The sequence below is a fragment of the Canis lupus genome, chromosome 31 (assembly GCF_048164855.1).
Source record: "Canis lupus baileyi chromosome 31, mCanLup2.hap1, whole genome shotgun sequence".
NCBI lineage: Eukaryota > Metazoa > Chordata > Mammalia > Carnivora > Canidae > Canis > Canis lupus.
In genome coordinates, this window is record NC_132868.1 from 1917766 (window position 1) to 1934760 (window position 16995).

Here is a 16995-nt window from a genome sequence, read left to right on the forward strand (position 1 = left end):
CAAATGTTTTGCCGCCCTGTTTTTCTGGGAACCGGTACCAAAGCCTTCATCACATGTTTGTGCTTCCACAGATCCCAGGGCCTGCTGTGCTCCACAACCAGCCGGGAGAGCCGATGGATCTTCCCATGGCCCCGTAGTGGCAGCTTGGCTCTCAGGATCTAAGTCAAATGACCCAAATCTTCATTTATGGGAAGGCTAGCTCTGGAAACGTGATCACAAAATTGTCTCATGCTTCTCTGAGCACAGGAAGGAGCACGGAGGCAAAAGCCACACACCCCCTGGCTGGCGTGGCATTCACCTCTTAGGTGCAACCATACCAGGAGTTCTCAGAGCCGCGATCTGCTACATGAACCGTGAGGACCCGTGCAAACTCAGTCTGCCCGGGATCCGCTGTCGTTTCCCACCTTGGACAGCATTTCTTCATGGTCAAAACATGTAATGGAAACCAGCACATGGTTTTTAAAATGTTTTTCACCAAACATAACAGCTCTGTAATTTTTCCCGGCTTCTGCAGGCCCTAATTAGAGTGAATACATAGATTTTTTAAATTTATTTTTTTAGAAGATTTTATTTATTTGAGAGAGAGGGAGTAAGTGAGAGAGAGCACCAGCAGGGAGAGGGGCAGAGGGAGCGGGAGAAGCAGACTCCTCAGGGATCAGGAAGCCCGACGTGGGGCTCCATCCTAGGGCCCTGGGATCATGACCTGACCTGAAGGCAGATGATTCACTGAATGGGCCACCCTGGTGCCCCAGAGTGAATACATTTAAAAGAGCAACCCCAGTTTGTCGAATAAATTGCCAAGTCGGCCATGTACCAATGTCAGACAGGAGGCAGCTGGCAAAGTCGAGGACACGGAGAAGCAGGATGTGGGATGCCTCTGTTGTCTACCTGCAGCCACCCCCTGCCCGGCCCATGAGTCATGGTGAGCAGAGCCCGTCTTCCCTTATACTTCTTTCCCTAAACACTGTGTCATGGCCATTTAAAAGCAAATGTGGGAAGATGGGTTTTCTCATTTGTTGTTTATGACTTTGCTACATATATAATTTTGTGATCATCTAGTATGGACAATCTTAATACCTGCTCATGGTTTTTTCCTGTTTTAATAAACACTTTAATGTAAAGTTGGAACATGAAAATACCTCCAACATGAAGCATTCACGGAGTAATGGCTCACTTGTGCGGCTCCGTAATTACATGCTGCACAGCAAATGATCCTTAATCACAGGTCTTGAATCCATCCCCGCATCTTGGCTACACAGTGCTCAGAAGGACCATGTCTTTGTACCCCGTGTGGCTGTGTTCCTCAGTCTGTCTCCCCAGGGATTTACATTAGCAGCTGTTTTCATAGGCTAAAAACTGCTCTTTTCCAAGCTAATTTTTTGAAAAAGTACACAGGTCTTCCATTATATATATATATTTTAAGGAATATGTGGGCTGATATGAGTTTGAAGGGTCTATACCTGGGGTGTGTTTTCTGATTAACAGTGGCAATCTGGCATTAAGTAAGTGTCTAAATATACCAGAGTCACAATATATTCAACTACAATTTTTCATGTCACTAAAGCCTTTTTAATTAATGCCCTACATCTTCCGAGAACTTATTAGGTCATTTAAAAGTCATAAGCAGTTATAAGAGGTATGAGATTTTGATTCACTCACCTTCAGCGCAGAGTGTTTCATGATCTGGGAAAGAGGATATGGGAGTTGAACAAATTTAAACTCAATCATCCCCAATATACTTGAGGAAATGAAAGAGGCCTTGGAGGGAAGCTGTGTTTTTGGTTGTAGAGATTTCCAGAGAAATCTCTAGACCTTACTTAGTCTATACAGAGCTGCTGTTTTTCTGGGTGGCAGTTGTGGGGGTGGAGAGCACAGGGCAAGGCCATGACTCCCGTCGGTAGAGGACAAGACATCTCTCTGTCAGGTGCACTGTGTAGGCTGATGCGGTCCTGGGAGTTGGGGAAGCAGTTTGGACGGGGGTGAGGAATCTTAGTGCCTGCTTGTATTCTGAGGAGGGACATGGCTTTGACATGTCCTCTGAGCTGGGGGCCACCCGACGATGGGCACAGGCTGGGAATGCAGGCGGTGGGGTTGGGGCGCCTGGGAGAGGACACACCTGGTGGCCTGTGGAGTCTGTCCTTCCCACGACAGTAAACCTCTGCGAAGGTCCTTCACCTGGTCTCATTTCCACAAAATGGAGACCGAGAGACATGGAAGCTGAGAGCATGGGGAAGACCTGGCCTCCTCCTGAAGCCAGGAAGTGGGTGGTGGGGCGGCCACCCACCAACAGGCAGAGCCACCAGCTCATAGCACCCAGGTGCTGAGGCAGGCAGGCAGAGGACAGGGGCTCAGATGCACTGCATTTTGGGCCTGAAGGGAAGCGTGGCCCAATTTTACACATAGTGGTTGCGGCCAGCAGTTCCCTGAGAATCAGATGTGGAGCTTTGACATCCAGGCATGGGCTCTGGGCACATTCACTCATTCATTTTAAGAAATTACCTGTGATTCTGAGGAGCAACTCCTGTTATACAAAGTAGGTCCATTTCTCTGAACTTTAAGAAATGGCCCCACAGAATGAATCTATCCTGGTAAAGTGCGTATCTTTAAAGTAAAAGTCATAAGGCAGAACTGGACACAGTGAATCACACTGACCTGCTGCAGAGAGAACCTCCCAGTGGAGCCCCTGCCCCCATGCGCACTACTCCCTGGGCCCTGCTCTCTGTTCTCCCTTCCTCTTGGGGCTGTGAAAAGGCTCTCTGCTGCCTCCCGCGTCAGTCCCGTTCTTTAGAACCTGTGCTGTGTGTACTTCCTCCAATGCATCTGTAAGTTTAGCACCTTATCTGCACCCGCCGCTCGTGCTGAAATGTTTTAAAGTACCCTCGGTGAGTTCCTCTGCACTTCCTCGTGGATCTCTGGTCCCTGACTACTTCTCATGGGGACTTCCTCAGGTTACCTTCAGGTCAGCCTTTGTGTTGAAATCCTCTATTAACCGTATCATGATTTATTTCCCTCCCTCCACCTCCACAGACTCAGGGGATACATTTATTGTTTTTCTCTTTAGGGCTTTTCATTTATATGGTAAAAAGGGACAGATGGTGTCAGGTAGAGAGTAAGACAACCCCCACCCATTATCTGATGTATCACACCAAGAAGAGGGTGTGTGTGCACCTGGGTGTGTGTGTGTGTGTGCGTGTGCACATGTGCACACGCGTGTGAGGCCCAACACCCTGGAGGACATGTCAGGAGACTGGGATTTTATTCCCTGAGCAACAACAAGTCCCTGAAGAACTCTGAGGGGTGCAGCATGATGGATCTGTGTTTCAGTGGCAGTGAGAGGAATGAATGGGGCGGGCCAGTGGCAAGGGTGGCAGAGGAGAAAAGAGAGTATGTTTGAAATATGTTATTTAGATCAAGGTCACCCAATGTGGTGGGCATGCTCAGAAAATTTTTAAAAAATTACTATAGGAGTTGGCAATTTCACTCCTGGGTACACTCCCCAAAGCAGTGACAGCAGGGATCTGAGTCATCTGAACGCTCCTGGGCACAGCAGCATTAAAGCTGGATGTAACCCTAATGTCTGCACACACAAGGGAGTATTACTCAGCCTTAGGACACGCTGAGCTGCCACAAACGGGTGAGAGGGCATCGTGTGAGGTGAGATAAGCCGGTCACAAAAGGAGAAATGCAGCATGAGGACCCAGGAGGAGTCAAACTCCAAGACACGGGAAGCAGGATGGTGGCTGCTGGTGGCTGGGGGAGGGAAACGGGGCATAGTGTCCACCGGGGACAGGGCTTCGGTTTGGGAAGAGGAGTGCCGTGGATGGATGGCGGTGATGGAACACGATGTGAAGGGATTTCATGCTCCTGAAGTGAACGCTTAAAAATGGTTAGGATGGTCAGTTTTATGCTCTGTGGATTTTACCACATAGAAAAATCTTGTGGTGTCACCACCAGCCCTGGGTTTCAGCATCCACCCCTGCTCACCCCCCCGCAGGTGCACCAGCTGCAGGCACCACCAGGCCGCGGGGAGAAACCCTCCAGCGCCACCACATACGGCCGCTTGGGTGGTGAAGAGAGAGAAAAGCTGAATCGCTCAGCTGGAGGAGCACAGGAAGGGAGAGGTTTTGCACTGGCCTCATCACGACAGTGAACACCACTGACATTCTTGTTTACTTTCTGTGACCTAGACTAAGCAAATGAACAGAGAAAAGTAACAAGTTTTGCAAGTTGAGATAGCAGGGAAGAAAAGCCCCTTGGATTTACAGAGAGCTTAAAGATGATTACGTGCTCTCTGTTTCAGCAGCAAAGCAGGTGATGTGTACTTGTCAGCCCGGGCTGTGCGTCCCACTTGCCGGCCGCAGGCACAGTCTCCATGCTTTGGATGTGACACGGACGGTACAAACTGCAAACACAGAGACTGCATGAGCAAGAGGATTGCTGAATCCTTACTCTGCCTTTTTGTGCTCCGTGTCCGTGCAACCTGTGCCGGAGATGCCATGAAGGTAGGACGGCAGCCAGAGCAAGACAGGAGTGAAACATCAGAAGCCCCTGCCGCCAGGCTACAAACACTGACCCACCAGCAACCTGCCTTGTTGGGCCCTTCCCCCAAAATGGAAAGAATTTTTCAACAGAATAATGTTCACGCTGGAAGCCAGGGTCAGACACAACACTAGCTCCTTGGAAAGCAAATTGAGCAATTACATTTCCTGTTCATTTTAAATAAGTCATATTTTTAACCTCTCCCTATATTCCTTCAGTTCACAGAAAGTAAGAGAGACCTAGTGCTCACAGATTCCAAGTATTCTCACTGTGCAATGGATTTCCAATGCTAGCAGTGCTGAAAAACTACCACAGGAATCTGGGCAGTGCTCACAGGGAGTACCGGGCCCTCCTTGGAAGGTGTATTGATACCACAGTCATAGCGCCATTTTTAAGATACCATTCACAACCAAATGGACATTTGACCTTAATAGGCATGATCTTTATATTTGAAATTTATGTAAATTTAAGTTGCTTGGACTGGGGAGTCATGAAAAATCACTGAAGCAATAAAGCTAAAAAAAAAAAAAATGAAGCAATAAAACGGAGAAAATTTTGGAATCAGAAATCAGTAAACGTGCCTCCTATCTGGGAAGTCAGAGCAGTAAGGATCCAAGGCTTTTAGGAAACTATCTAGTGACTAGGGACAGATAAGTAATAACAACCCCCTACCTTTCATGAGTCTGGAAATATGTGAAAGAGGCAAGATGACCCACTTTCTGGGATAGTCAAGAGGAGACGCACCAGGGACGGGCAGCAAGTTCTGAGAGAAGAGGCCACATGGAACTCCTCACTGCAGTATCCTTCAAGTCCAGCCCGGGGCCCAAGATGACATGTTGGATAGCAAAAGCAGGTGCATGGGCACAGCAGGCGCCAACAGCCCTGCACATACCAATGTGTGAGCAATATAGTGGCACGCACTCCTTTCCACATAAGAGCAAGAAGAAGGGTTGTGGGTTGTGCTGGGCCAAATCCAGATCTCCTGCTTCCCAACGTGGCAGTGGCCTCTTGCTCCCCAAGTCTCTGTGTGTTTTTCTTGGACTTCATTCCCAGATCCTCATCCTAGTTGATAAAGGCCTGTTCTCCCCAGTGGAGCCCTGGTCACTGCTGCCTGATTTCCTGGACTTGAACATGGGCAGGACACCAGCAGAGGCCTATCTCACAGAGCCCAAAGGAAGAGGTTCCCTCCCCTAATCTAAAGCCCAGGTCCTAACACTGCAAGCAAACAGACAATCTTAGGAGTTTCTCTGCATTATTGGAAAAACAAAAATTCAGGAAACAAGTTAAAAATGGAGGAGGCTTCTGAGCCCTCACATACTGACTAGCTGTTGGTTTACATCAGGTTTTACTGAATGAAGACACACCTTCTCATTAAAGAAAGAGCATGAAAGGGCTTCTCAGAGGCAAGGGGTAACTTCTCAGGTGCTAAAGTGTCACCGAATAGCAGAGACAAAAGGCCCAGGGAACAAATTGGTACTTAACTTAAAACCCAACCTCCCTAAGAACTTTTTAGGACAAAGTGTGATAAATACATAGTTCTTTCCTCTTGGCTAGCCTGTAATTGTGAACACCAGGAAGCAAAGAACACACCATGGGAGAGGCACATATAAAAAAGAAATCTTTCAGAACAAGTGTTGTTTGTAGCATGCTTAAGCTCACCAGGGCTCCTGTGTGAGAAACTCAAGGGGAAAAGTTGTACTTAATTTTCAACTCAAATTTAAGGACTTAAATATATTATGTAACTTTGCAAGTACTCGGGCAGTGGGCTGGCCCAGCACAGACCCCTCCTGGGGCTGAAGGGTCAGGGCAGGGGGAATCCAATGCTGCTCCAAAATTCATGGACTGCCTCGTCAGGAACAAAAGCGGACACCTCAGCTTTGGGCCAAAATCAGAAGATTCTCTTTCTGGAAAAATGATCGCCGAATTCTTCTAGTTTCTTCCTCAAGTGACAATCAGGTCACATTTAGGCCCTGAGGAATCTGGACCCTGACTGTGCCTGTAATTAGTGCAGCGAGCTAACCAGTAACTATCCTGTGCAGCCACACTGAGTGTAATGCACCTCCGCAGCCAGCATATGGGCCCGGAGACAGGTCATGAGGAAAGCAAAGAGGACACAGAGGACACGTGGGGGAAGCGACCAGAATATTCCAAAATCAAGAGAAAAGAACTGGAATAAGGCAGAGTATGGTGATCTGCTCTCAGGAAAGCAAACTGCATCCCCCAGGTCTGGAAGTCCGCCACCTGCCAGCAGTACAGAGACATGAAGGCCACAACACAATACAGTTCAAAGCAGATAAAGTCTACACATTCCACACTTTTCCAGAAGCTACACATGACCAATGTTTCTCAAAAGGGCTTAAAGTCTCAAATTTGCTTTTCACTATGATGAAACCAGCACCGTCTAATAGAAATGTAGTGCAAGCTGCATATGCAATTTACAATTTTCTAGTAGCCAGTTTAAAAAAGTAAAGGGGATCAGGAAATGAAGACATTAATTAATTATAATAATACATTTTATTTAACTCTACAAAATACATTATCGTTTCAACCTATATTGACTCTAAAATAATTACGCACTGTTTTTTTCATGATAGGTCTTAAAATCTAGCATGTATTTTTACACCTGCAGAAGATCTCGGTTCAGACTGGCCATGTCTGAAGTGCTCAGTGGCTGCAGTTGTCAAGCAGCTCCCACGCTAGACATCGTGGACAAACACGCTTTCATACCCTCACCAGGAGCCCATTTCTGACCCATGTAGACACACGTGAAAAGTAGTCTTGTCACAGTTACCTTTAAATAAAAGAATCACCAAGGAATGCCAAATGCGGTTTGGTTCAAATGCCCTGTCATTTCAGGGGAAAAGTGTTTCTTTCAAAAGTGCTTCTGGTCAGAGCCCTGCCCAACCTGCCACCCTCTCCCTCAAGGCCAGCTCCATTCCATTGCTGCGTGGGGAGCCTGGGCACAGGGGCATGTTCTGAGATACCTTATGTGGCAGAAAGGAGGTGTGGCTAAACTCAGGGCCTGCAGGCTTGATTTCCCAGGATTTAACACTAACCAAATAAAGAATCCACAATGTGAAAACCTCATTAAGGAGATGCTGAATATGATCCCACCTCCTCTACGTGCTTTCATCCCAGAGAGGAGAATGGTACCTTCTTTGTGTTCTCAACATATGAATAACACTGGCCCAAAGAGAGCAGCCTCCTTCTCGTTCTCTAAACCGGTATCATTTTGGGAAACAAGGCAATCATTATTTCTGAGCAACACATGAAATCCTCATTTCCATTCCAGCTCTTGAAGAGTTACAAAGGCTCAGAGGCAGAGTGATAACGGCCTGAAGCACGAGTGACAAGGAGGGATCATACCTATCATCAGACTGCAGAGAAACAGGGACAGAAGCACCAGGTTCATTTCCAGTGGGCACTAGCCAGCTGTGCCTCGTGATTCCTACCTTTGTGGTTGAAGATACCCTCCATTTCCATGCTACTTCTCGAGTGGGCGATACAGAGAGAGCCACAGGGAACCAGGCCTTCTGCAGCAGGGGACCGGTCGGTGGTCCGCACCAGACACCAGTCAGGCTTGTCGTGGGGCCGCTCCAAAACCTCCACGGTCTGGCCACGGCGGATGGTCAGCTCTGTGCTGTTGCAGGCGGTAAAGTCGTGGATCACCACTGTCAGCTCGCAGCCGCCAGAGAGCTGGGGAGGGAGAGGGACACGTCAGCGAGCCCCAGCCACTGCACCTGCCGCGGGTGAGGCTGACCTGGATCAGCTGCGTCCTGGGGCTGGGGCAGTGACTTGCCACCACCTGAATGAGGGGCTCTCCAGTTTGGTGGCTTCTTCATTTCTCTTTGGAATTACATGGGCAGTTATTGAGTTTTTTGTGTGTTTTAATGTGTGATTATGATTTTTGAGGGTTTCACTGTCAGAATTGGATACGATTCTTCAGATGAGTGTCCATATCATTTTGTGTCAGAGATAGTATTCTCTCCCTGCTCAAAATGTGCTACAATAATCATTTTTAAACATAGGGCAAACTAGTAAAACCCTTGTTGTAAGGCCATTTGGGAGATCATCACACCATATGGAGATAATGTGATAGATGATTTTATTCAAAAATTTTAGTTCCTACTTGGCGTTTGAGCATCCACACTGTTAGTGTGCAGACTCTCTGGCACCACTGGGGTCCGACGCGGAGCCCCACAGCAGGGAGGCCAAAGAGGCCGTAGATCCCTATGTGTGTGTAGAGCGTGCCTTATTCTCTCTTCAAAACCCTCCAGGAGGGATCCCTGGGTGGCGCAGCGGTTTGCCGCCTGCCTTTGGCCCAGGGCGCGATCCTGGAGACCCGGGATCAAATCCCACATCGGGCTCCCGGTGCATGGAGCCTGCTTCTCCCTCTGCCTGTGTCTCTGCCTCTCTCTCTCTCTCTCTGTGACTATCATAAATAAATAAAAATTAAAAAAAAAACAAAAAAAAACAAAAAAAACCAAACAAACAAAAAACCCTCCAGGATACCTCCTAGTGGGCACTCTCACTCCCCATCCTTTCCAGGCCACCTGCCCATGCCGTGGTTTTCAGCACACCATTCCATATACTCTGTGGATGCTCGCTCTTTCCCATATGCTGTGTGCTTTCTGGCCTGAAACTCTCTTCCCTCCTTCTCTCCTCTCATTAAGCTCACTCCCATTTTCTGTCCATTAAAATTATACTAATGCTTAGGCCCTTTGGAGCATACCCATAAACTCTAGAATGGACATCAATGCCATGATCTCTGCTTATAAAACAGGTGTGTGGCCTTCTTGCGGCCACCTGCTTGCTGTGGCGTGCCTCGTATGTCTGCCCTTCAGACTTTTCACACCTGGGGGCAGCTCATATATACACGTGCTCATTAACATCCCTCTTACATGAGAATGTCATGAACCAGCTCCCTGTCTTTGGACTGGCCCCTCTGGCCTCTCAATCCAGGTAGCCCCAGGTAGTTCCAGCTCCACTGCCTGTCCACTGTGCCCCAACGTAGCTCTGTAAGCACATCCCCTGTGCTGATTACTTACTCCCCAAGCAGACATCCCAGATAACAGCCAGAGACCGTTTTCTGAGGACATTTCCCTCCAAAGCAGTGAGTCTAGGATAGGACTCATTAACCGCTTCCCCATTTTGTTTCTCTCCACTGGTGCCTTTTGGATAATGGTATCACCATCAAATCACCCACACTAAAAACTCGTGCTCTCCAAATGCTGTCAAATAGATCTAAGGCATCTCTTGTATCATTTCCTTCCTCTACCCAGCTATGCCACATTTCATCTGGATTTTGTGGTGTCCTCCCTGCCACATTCCAGGCTCACCTTCCAAGCCATGTGAGCACTTTGGCAGTTGCCTTTTTGAAACGTGAAGCCTCCCATTCAAGCACCTGAGACCCAAATTCCCGAGCATGGGATGAAAAGCCCCGACGGCCAGGTCCCAGCCCACCCTGCCAGGTCTGTTCTGTGGCTCCTCCTCAGGTGATTCCCAGCCCTGAGGGGAGTCCTGCCTGCACTGAGCCCATGAGATCCTGTCTGCTCAGAGCCCCCATGTCCTCGCTTTGTCCATTCCCCCATCAAAAGCCCTTGGAGAAGGTGCTCTTGCATTTATCTTAGCACTTAGCTTTTAAATAAATTGTGTCTTAATTCTGAAACGAGCCATATCTTGGGTTAATTCTGAAACGAGCCACATCTTGGGTTATGCATGTGTGTGGATGCCATCAGCACCAGCAAGGAGGTCTGTTATTTTCCTGTGAACTTTCCATGCCTGGCCGTGAGGGGAGAGAGGGGGGCCTGTCTGAGTCCCCGCTGAGCCCCAGTGTCAACAATGGCAGGTACAGGGTTGTACAGGGTTGTACAGGATGCACAGCTCATCCAATGCTTTGTATCCAGCAGCAATCATTTGCAGAAGTGAAAAAGGCAAAACAGGCTTGCTCTAAAAATGGAAGGCACTGCATTCGAAAAACCAAAATAAATCATGGGCTTTTCTTCTGTGACTTCAGGTGCTGACTCCACCTGTGTTCCATGGGCCACATGCCCGGGGTTCTGTCCCCCTGCAGGGCAGTGGCATAGGACAAGAGTAGGTGGGTTGGGCTATGGCTGGTGGGTGGAAGGATGGGCCTCCCTCTGGGAAACAGCCTGGCTCCAGAGGCCTCACGGCTCCCATGGACTCAGAGGGAACTGGGAATCCGTGCCTCTTACACGGGCTCATGGCCGGCCAGCGCCCTGGCATGCCCCATGCCCCATGCTATTCATCATCCTCCTGTTCTAACAGCTGATCTTTTGAGAGAAAGTTTAGATATTCACAATCAGAAACACATGTCCACAAGACAACCACAGAAAGCAAAACAGAACAAAACAAAACCCTTCCATAACAAAGTACAAATATCAACAAAATGAAAGGTCTCTGCTAGGCCACAAATGAGATTTCTCACAAAAGTTTAATGCCCTTCTAAAATTTATAAATTCCTTGGTGGGAAACCCATGCTCACCCTTAAATGCTTCTCTGTGAACAAAGATGATACCGTTAAAAAGTTAAAGGTAGAGGCCCAGGCAGGAGAATTTTCCTCATAAAACCCCACATTCTGGAAGTGGTTAATCCCTGTAACAACCAGGAGGAGGGGATCCCTGGTTGGCTCAGTGGTTTGGCGCCTGCCTTTGGCCCAGGGCGCGATCCTGGAGTCCCACGTCGGGCTCCTGGCATGGAGCCTGCTTCTCCCTCCTCCTGTGTCTCTGCCTCTCTCTCTCTCTATCATAAATAATAAATAAATATTAAAAAAAAAAAAACAGGAGGAATGTTTCCTGTCCCAGGGAAGGCATGACGAGTGAAGAGGCCTCAATATGGAGTCCAGTGTGCTAAGGCCCCGTGGGGCCTATATTTCCTGTGGCCCCCTTCAGGTCTGCTGGAGCTCTCCCATGCCACCGGTGACCTGCCTGTGCCTGTGTGTGCACAGCGTGTTGCCCCCTACCCGGGGCCCCATGCTGCAAGCCCCTCACACCACCTGGACATGTCTCCACCCCCGGCCCTGGGAAGCACAACTTTAAGACACATTCTCATCATCAGTCCTCTGCTAGCTTTATTCTTGGGCGTTTTATTAATTTTTCAGACTGCTCAAAGCCATGTGGTGCATTGTGAGGGTGGGGGAAGGGTGGGAAGGGGAGAAGAGGGCTGCCTAAAGAGGAGTGTTAAGCTCGACTCTATTTCTGGCACCGACTCCTTAGCCCCTTACAGAGTCATCAAAAACTATTGGAAACATCTGTGGACTTGACCGAGCCTAAGAAAAATCAAGCTTATTCTGACAAAGAATCTCATATGGAGTTAAAATTCATTTTCAGTGACTTTGGAGAACTTACCAACAAAATCTAGTACAGGAATCTATTTTCAACAGTGCTAAAAATTATCGTCAGAAAACACTGTACCTGCTTGGCTTTTCCATAAGAATCTCCTGTACAAATCTTTATTTTTTTTTTAAAAATTTTTTTGTTTTTTTTTTCTGTACAAATCTTTAAATGGGAGGACTAATAGGATGTTCTCTAGGGCCCAGAAATCCTATGCATTGGTCTCAATGTTCTCATCTGAATATTTTAAACTTACTACAAAGCCAGTCTTCAAAACCAGTGTGCTAATTAAAAAAAAATTTTTTTTAAAAGTAAAAGTCTTAAGGTAACTACTTTGAGGAAGCAATGCAAATCATGATGGCCTTTTAAGAATTAATTTCCTAAGTAGAAAAGGTTCTGATAATAAACATCTTAAGTACAACTGAGAAAGTACCTGTTTTCAATGCTACTTCTACACCAGTGACCCAAATGCATTACTATGCTGAATTACCATTCCATTTATCTAGTTTAAAAACTCACTTTTCCCTTCCAACTGTACTTTGAGAACATTTTCACAGTATTTTGTTCACTTCTGTGTATTTTATGGACTTCTATCGGAGGCTCCTTACCACATGCATTGAGTTTAGGATCGCAATTTATGAAAGTCTGTTTCCATAACTGACATTAAATCTTGTGAAATTCATAGAAGACAGTCGTCCGTCCCCCACCCCCCACCGCCGCCATCTTTCTGTTTTTCTCCTTGAAAAAAACCACTGTGGTGACTAAAAAGCATGGCAGTGAACAGGACTTAGCACACGGACCATGGAAACCAGCCTGGAAACGTATCCTGCAGGACCACCTCATGTCCTTCAATGAGGGCTCCCGGGAGAATGCCAATGACCCAGACCCACAGACAATCAGCAGAATCAAATCAGGGTCTCTCTGCCTAAATTCTTTCCAGAAAGACTGGAAGTGAACATTAGCTGTGGGCTTTCACCCAGAAGAATGAAACACTCATCTCTGGTCACTGGCATGTGAATCTTCAACAATCACCACACAGAACAGAACTTTACTGTTTAGGTGTTCTAGAGAAACTACGTTCTATTGTTGCTTTGCCTGAACCCAGCTGACAAAAGTAACTAAAACAGATCCAGGGCTGGGGACTTCTCAGCCCACCACCTCAGTGCATCCCTGCCCTGGGGCACAAAAATGAGGCAGTCTCGCACAGAGGTCTGCAGAGATAACAGCAAACGCCTAGTTTGCATGATGAGCTCCAAGGTGAGTTCGGGGCAGGTTCTGTGGGAGGAAGAGCAGGCTCTTCACCACTGGCCTTGGACGATAGAGCCCTTGCTGCAAATCATTCCACTTCAAGAGCCTAAGATCAACTGCAGGTGGGTGTCTGGCCAATTTTCTGAGAGCAATCCAAAAGGAAAGCAGCACTGTGGTCTAATAAAAGCCATTTTCCCCCGAAGAACAGTGTGTTTCAACTCTGTGAACAGTCACAGCCTACAGCCCAGGACAGTTCGGTAACTCAGGAACCTCACAAGAGTCTTGTGGTTTTGTGGAGGTTTCACATGGAGCAGACTAAGGACTGGTTGCTTCGTTAAAGGGGACTAGAGAGTACAGCTCCCTTATTGGCAATGCTTACAAGAGACAGGCAGCCCCTAGCAGCCCTAAGGGTTCCCCAAGGAAATGCATCACCCCTCCAGGCCTACCCACCTGGGCTTCTCATGGGCTTTGGGCTGATTAGTGACAGGCTACATGACATAAGCAGCAGGCCCCACACTCACCCTAACCCCGAAACCAAGTCCACAGGAGAAACCTTCACTAAAATGTGCTGATGAGTTTCAGGGAGGACCTCTGTCATGGGCTCCTACACATAGAGAAAGAAAGCTGTACAGAAAGAAATCTGTAGGAACTGAAAAAATGATCAATAGGGTAAATTTTCTATGTTTTTTACAACACAGACACACAAAGAAATTGGTAAGAAAAAAGTTTTTTTTTTTTCCCAAAAGCAGCAGCTTACCATATGAAACGTGTCATCCAGAAAAGAAACACCAAGTGTGGTATTCAGGGATATTAATTCTTTACTGACATGATCACACATTGGTTTTCTGACACCAAAATAATTTTTGGAACCAAGGCCTCCTTGACCTTGTGATATACTTGACGTACAATGGAAAATTAGATGTTAAAAAAAAAAAAAACAAAAACCAATTTAAAAGCCACAAGTGAGAAGGCAAGCATTAAATGTAAAAAGGCAGGCCAACTGGAGACAGGGCAGCGATTATATATCAGGCTTGAAAACTTCACAGAAGATGACCTGTAAATGTCAACTTTCCCCTTGCTCCACATACTAGAACGGGAGATGAATGGACCCTGGGGGTGTGTGGTGGCAAATTAATGAGAACCTTAGTTAGTTAACACAGAAAAAGGCCTAAGAGCCAGAAAGTAGACAGCCGACCACCACCTGCACTAACCCAAGTCATCTCTGTAAAACACTTTAGCCCAAAGAAACCTATCTACTGAGTAAGCAAAACCATCCTTCATCCAGAAAAGCTACTGTGAAATGACTCTTTTTGTCTTTGATGGAGAGTTAGCCAGCTGACTGGGCTTCTCACCAAAAGGAAGAGTGACTAGAATAAACCTCCAGCCTCAAGGCTGAATCCAAACACCTTCAATAGTAACTCTGATCCTTACTGTAAAATTTACGTTAAAAAGCACTTTTCAATGCAACACTTTTTGTAAACACTGTTGTTACATTTCTAGCCAAACTTTGTATTTAAAAAAACAAAACAAAACTGCCTTTTCTTAGAACTGAAGCTTTCTGGGGCACCTGGATGGTTCAATCAGCTTAGCATCTGACTCTGGATCCCAGCTCAGGGTCTTAATCTCAGGGTTGTGAGTCCAGGCCCTGAGTTGGGCTCTATGCTAGGCATGGAGCCTACTAAAAAACAGTAAGAAGGACAAGGAAAGAATAAAGAACTGAGGCTTTCTACTTCAGTGTGGGCGATTTTGTTTTTCTGATTAACTAAAATTATCAAAAACTACATTCCACTTTGTGGTTTTATGAGAACACTTAAAAAAGTGTTAAAAATTATAAAACCAAACCAGGGATCCCTGGGTGGCGCAGCGGTTTAGCGCCTGCCTTTGGCCCAGGGCGCGATCCTGGAGACCCGGGATCAAGTCCCACGTCGGGCTCCCGGTGCATGAAGCCTGCTTCTCCCTCTGCCTGTGTCTCTGCCTCTCTCTCTCTCTCTCTGTGTGTGTGACTATCATAAATAAATAAAAAAAATTATAAAACCAAACCAAACCAGAGTCACTTAGGAAAACAGAAAATCGAGATTAGCAAAAGGAAGCAAGAGATGCCAGGTGCACTCTGTCACACAGGCTGCTGGTGTGTGTGTGTGTGTGTGTGTGTGTGTGTGTGTGTGTGTGTCTGTGTCTCCCTGTGCATTTCTGCACCGAAGCACCTGTCCCGTGAGTGTGTGTGTCTGTGTGTGTGTCTCCCTGTGCATTACTGCACCGACGCACCTGTCCCGGGCCGGCAGCCCATGGTGGGCGATCCAGGTGTACCTGTCAATAGCTCGCAGTCATTTTATATGCACACAGCATGGCCACAGTGCAGCTAATCCCGAGGGTCAAAGTTGAGTGAGGCGGGGGGTGGGGGGGTGGGGGGGAGATGTTTTGAGGGAGAGTCCCCCTCTTCAAGTCAGCCCATTTGCTATGCAGTAATTTACTGCTGAGACACCACAATGCTTAACTCCAGGCACGAACACCGAGCAATTAATTCTTAGGGCAGCTTCCAGCTCCTAACAAACACAGCTCCAAATCCACTGCAATCAGGAGCGGGCAAATACAGAGACAGGGTGGCCAACACAGATAGCAATAACCTGCAACAGCTGGCAGTGAAGACCAACAGTCCCAGAAGGAGGGAGAGGCAGCATTTGTAACGATGAAGACACAGCCAGAGCTAATATTCATTACGTGCACAGTACAGGCGAGGCACAGCCCTATGGGGGAGGGGAAGTGCTGTTCCCAGTTACAGATGAGGGGCCCGAGGCATAGACAGGTGAGCTCGTTCCCCAAGGCTGCTGAAGAGCAGGGCCCAGAGGTCTGGCTGGCAGGCACCTCCTTGTTCTTAACCACCTGCTATTCCATGTAGCTGCTCGGCCACACTCTGAGCAGAGTCCAGAGTTTTCTGTCTGGGGGTACTAAAACTCCTGAAGAGAGGCTTCCGAGTGAAAGGACTAAGGTCACATCCACACAGGGGCAGACCTACGTGAGGTCCCGGGTGACTGAGAGCTCTGGCAAGGCTGGCAGCCTGAGCTCTCCCCCGAGCCATGGTGCCCTCCTGCTTCCAGCACTTTCAGCCAGGGGGAGAACCAGGCGCAAGCTGTGGGAGCTCAAAGGCAGCGCTCACCTGGCTCCTGAGAGGGCCGCTCTGTGCCAGGTATGCAAGGGAGGCGGGCCAGAAGGAAGCAGGTGGCATTTCTTGAGGAGGCTCAATGCAAGTTTCCTTTCTCAGGTGAATTCCGCCACATTTTAAAGCATACACTGTGATTTACATAAATCCCACCAAGTTCCTATCATTAGAACATCATTTCATAGAGAAAGTTGGGTGACTTTTAAAGTACATAAAATCTCATCTCCCCAACACAGAGCCATGCAGAACTTCATTAAGAGTAATTGAAACCATTTACTCTTTTAAATATGTGTCTCATATATTCATATTCTAACCTCAGGGCAATTCATGCCAAGTATCAGTATCAACTGAATTTCTCATTCATTAAAAATAAGAACTGCGTTACCTTCAACAATGTGAAAGTGCACACTGACCCCTGAAGGCCTGGGTCAGCTTTTCCACAGGCTCCCTCATCTGCCTTGGTGATAAATCTTGACCTCAGGATGCTTGTTCTACAGTAGCCTATATTTGAATCCCGTATTTTCTATTTTCCTTATAAATTTTTGTTATATAAAATAAACCACAGACTAATAAGGCAAATGGAAGGAAAAAAGGTCAAAAATGCTTCTTTAATACACTAAAAATATTTAGCTCCATATCCAGTGCTAATGTGAAATAATAAGTTCTAGACACTAGCAGGTAATTAAATCCACATTTCGT

At 47.2% G+C, this 16995-nt stretch overlaps 1 protein-coding gene across 7 annotated transcripts in view; it reads right to left on the bottom strand.

The window, feature by feature from the left end:
* The window catches only part of TRIO (trio Rho guanine nucleotide exchange factor), a 355982-nt gene that overhangs the window by 75233 nt on the left and 263754 nt on the right, over positions 1-16995 (bottom strand). For 6 of the 7 annotated variants that reach the window (XR_012021603.1, XM_072807309.1, XM_072807307.1 and 3 more), the window contains exon 34: positions 7992-8235. Coding sequence is in view for 6 of the 7 variants with exons in the window: in XM_072807309.1 (XP_072663410.1) it covers positions 7992-8235 (244 nt within the window). In the remaining variant the exon portion in view is untranslated. Of the gene's footprint in view, positions 1-7034; positions 7331-7991; positions 8236-16995 lie in introns of those variants that run through there. The other variant, XM_072807312.1, reaches the window with a different exon arrangement.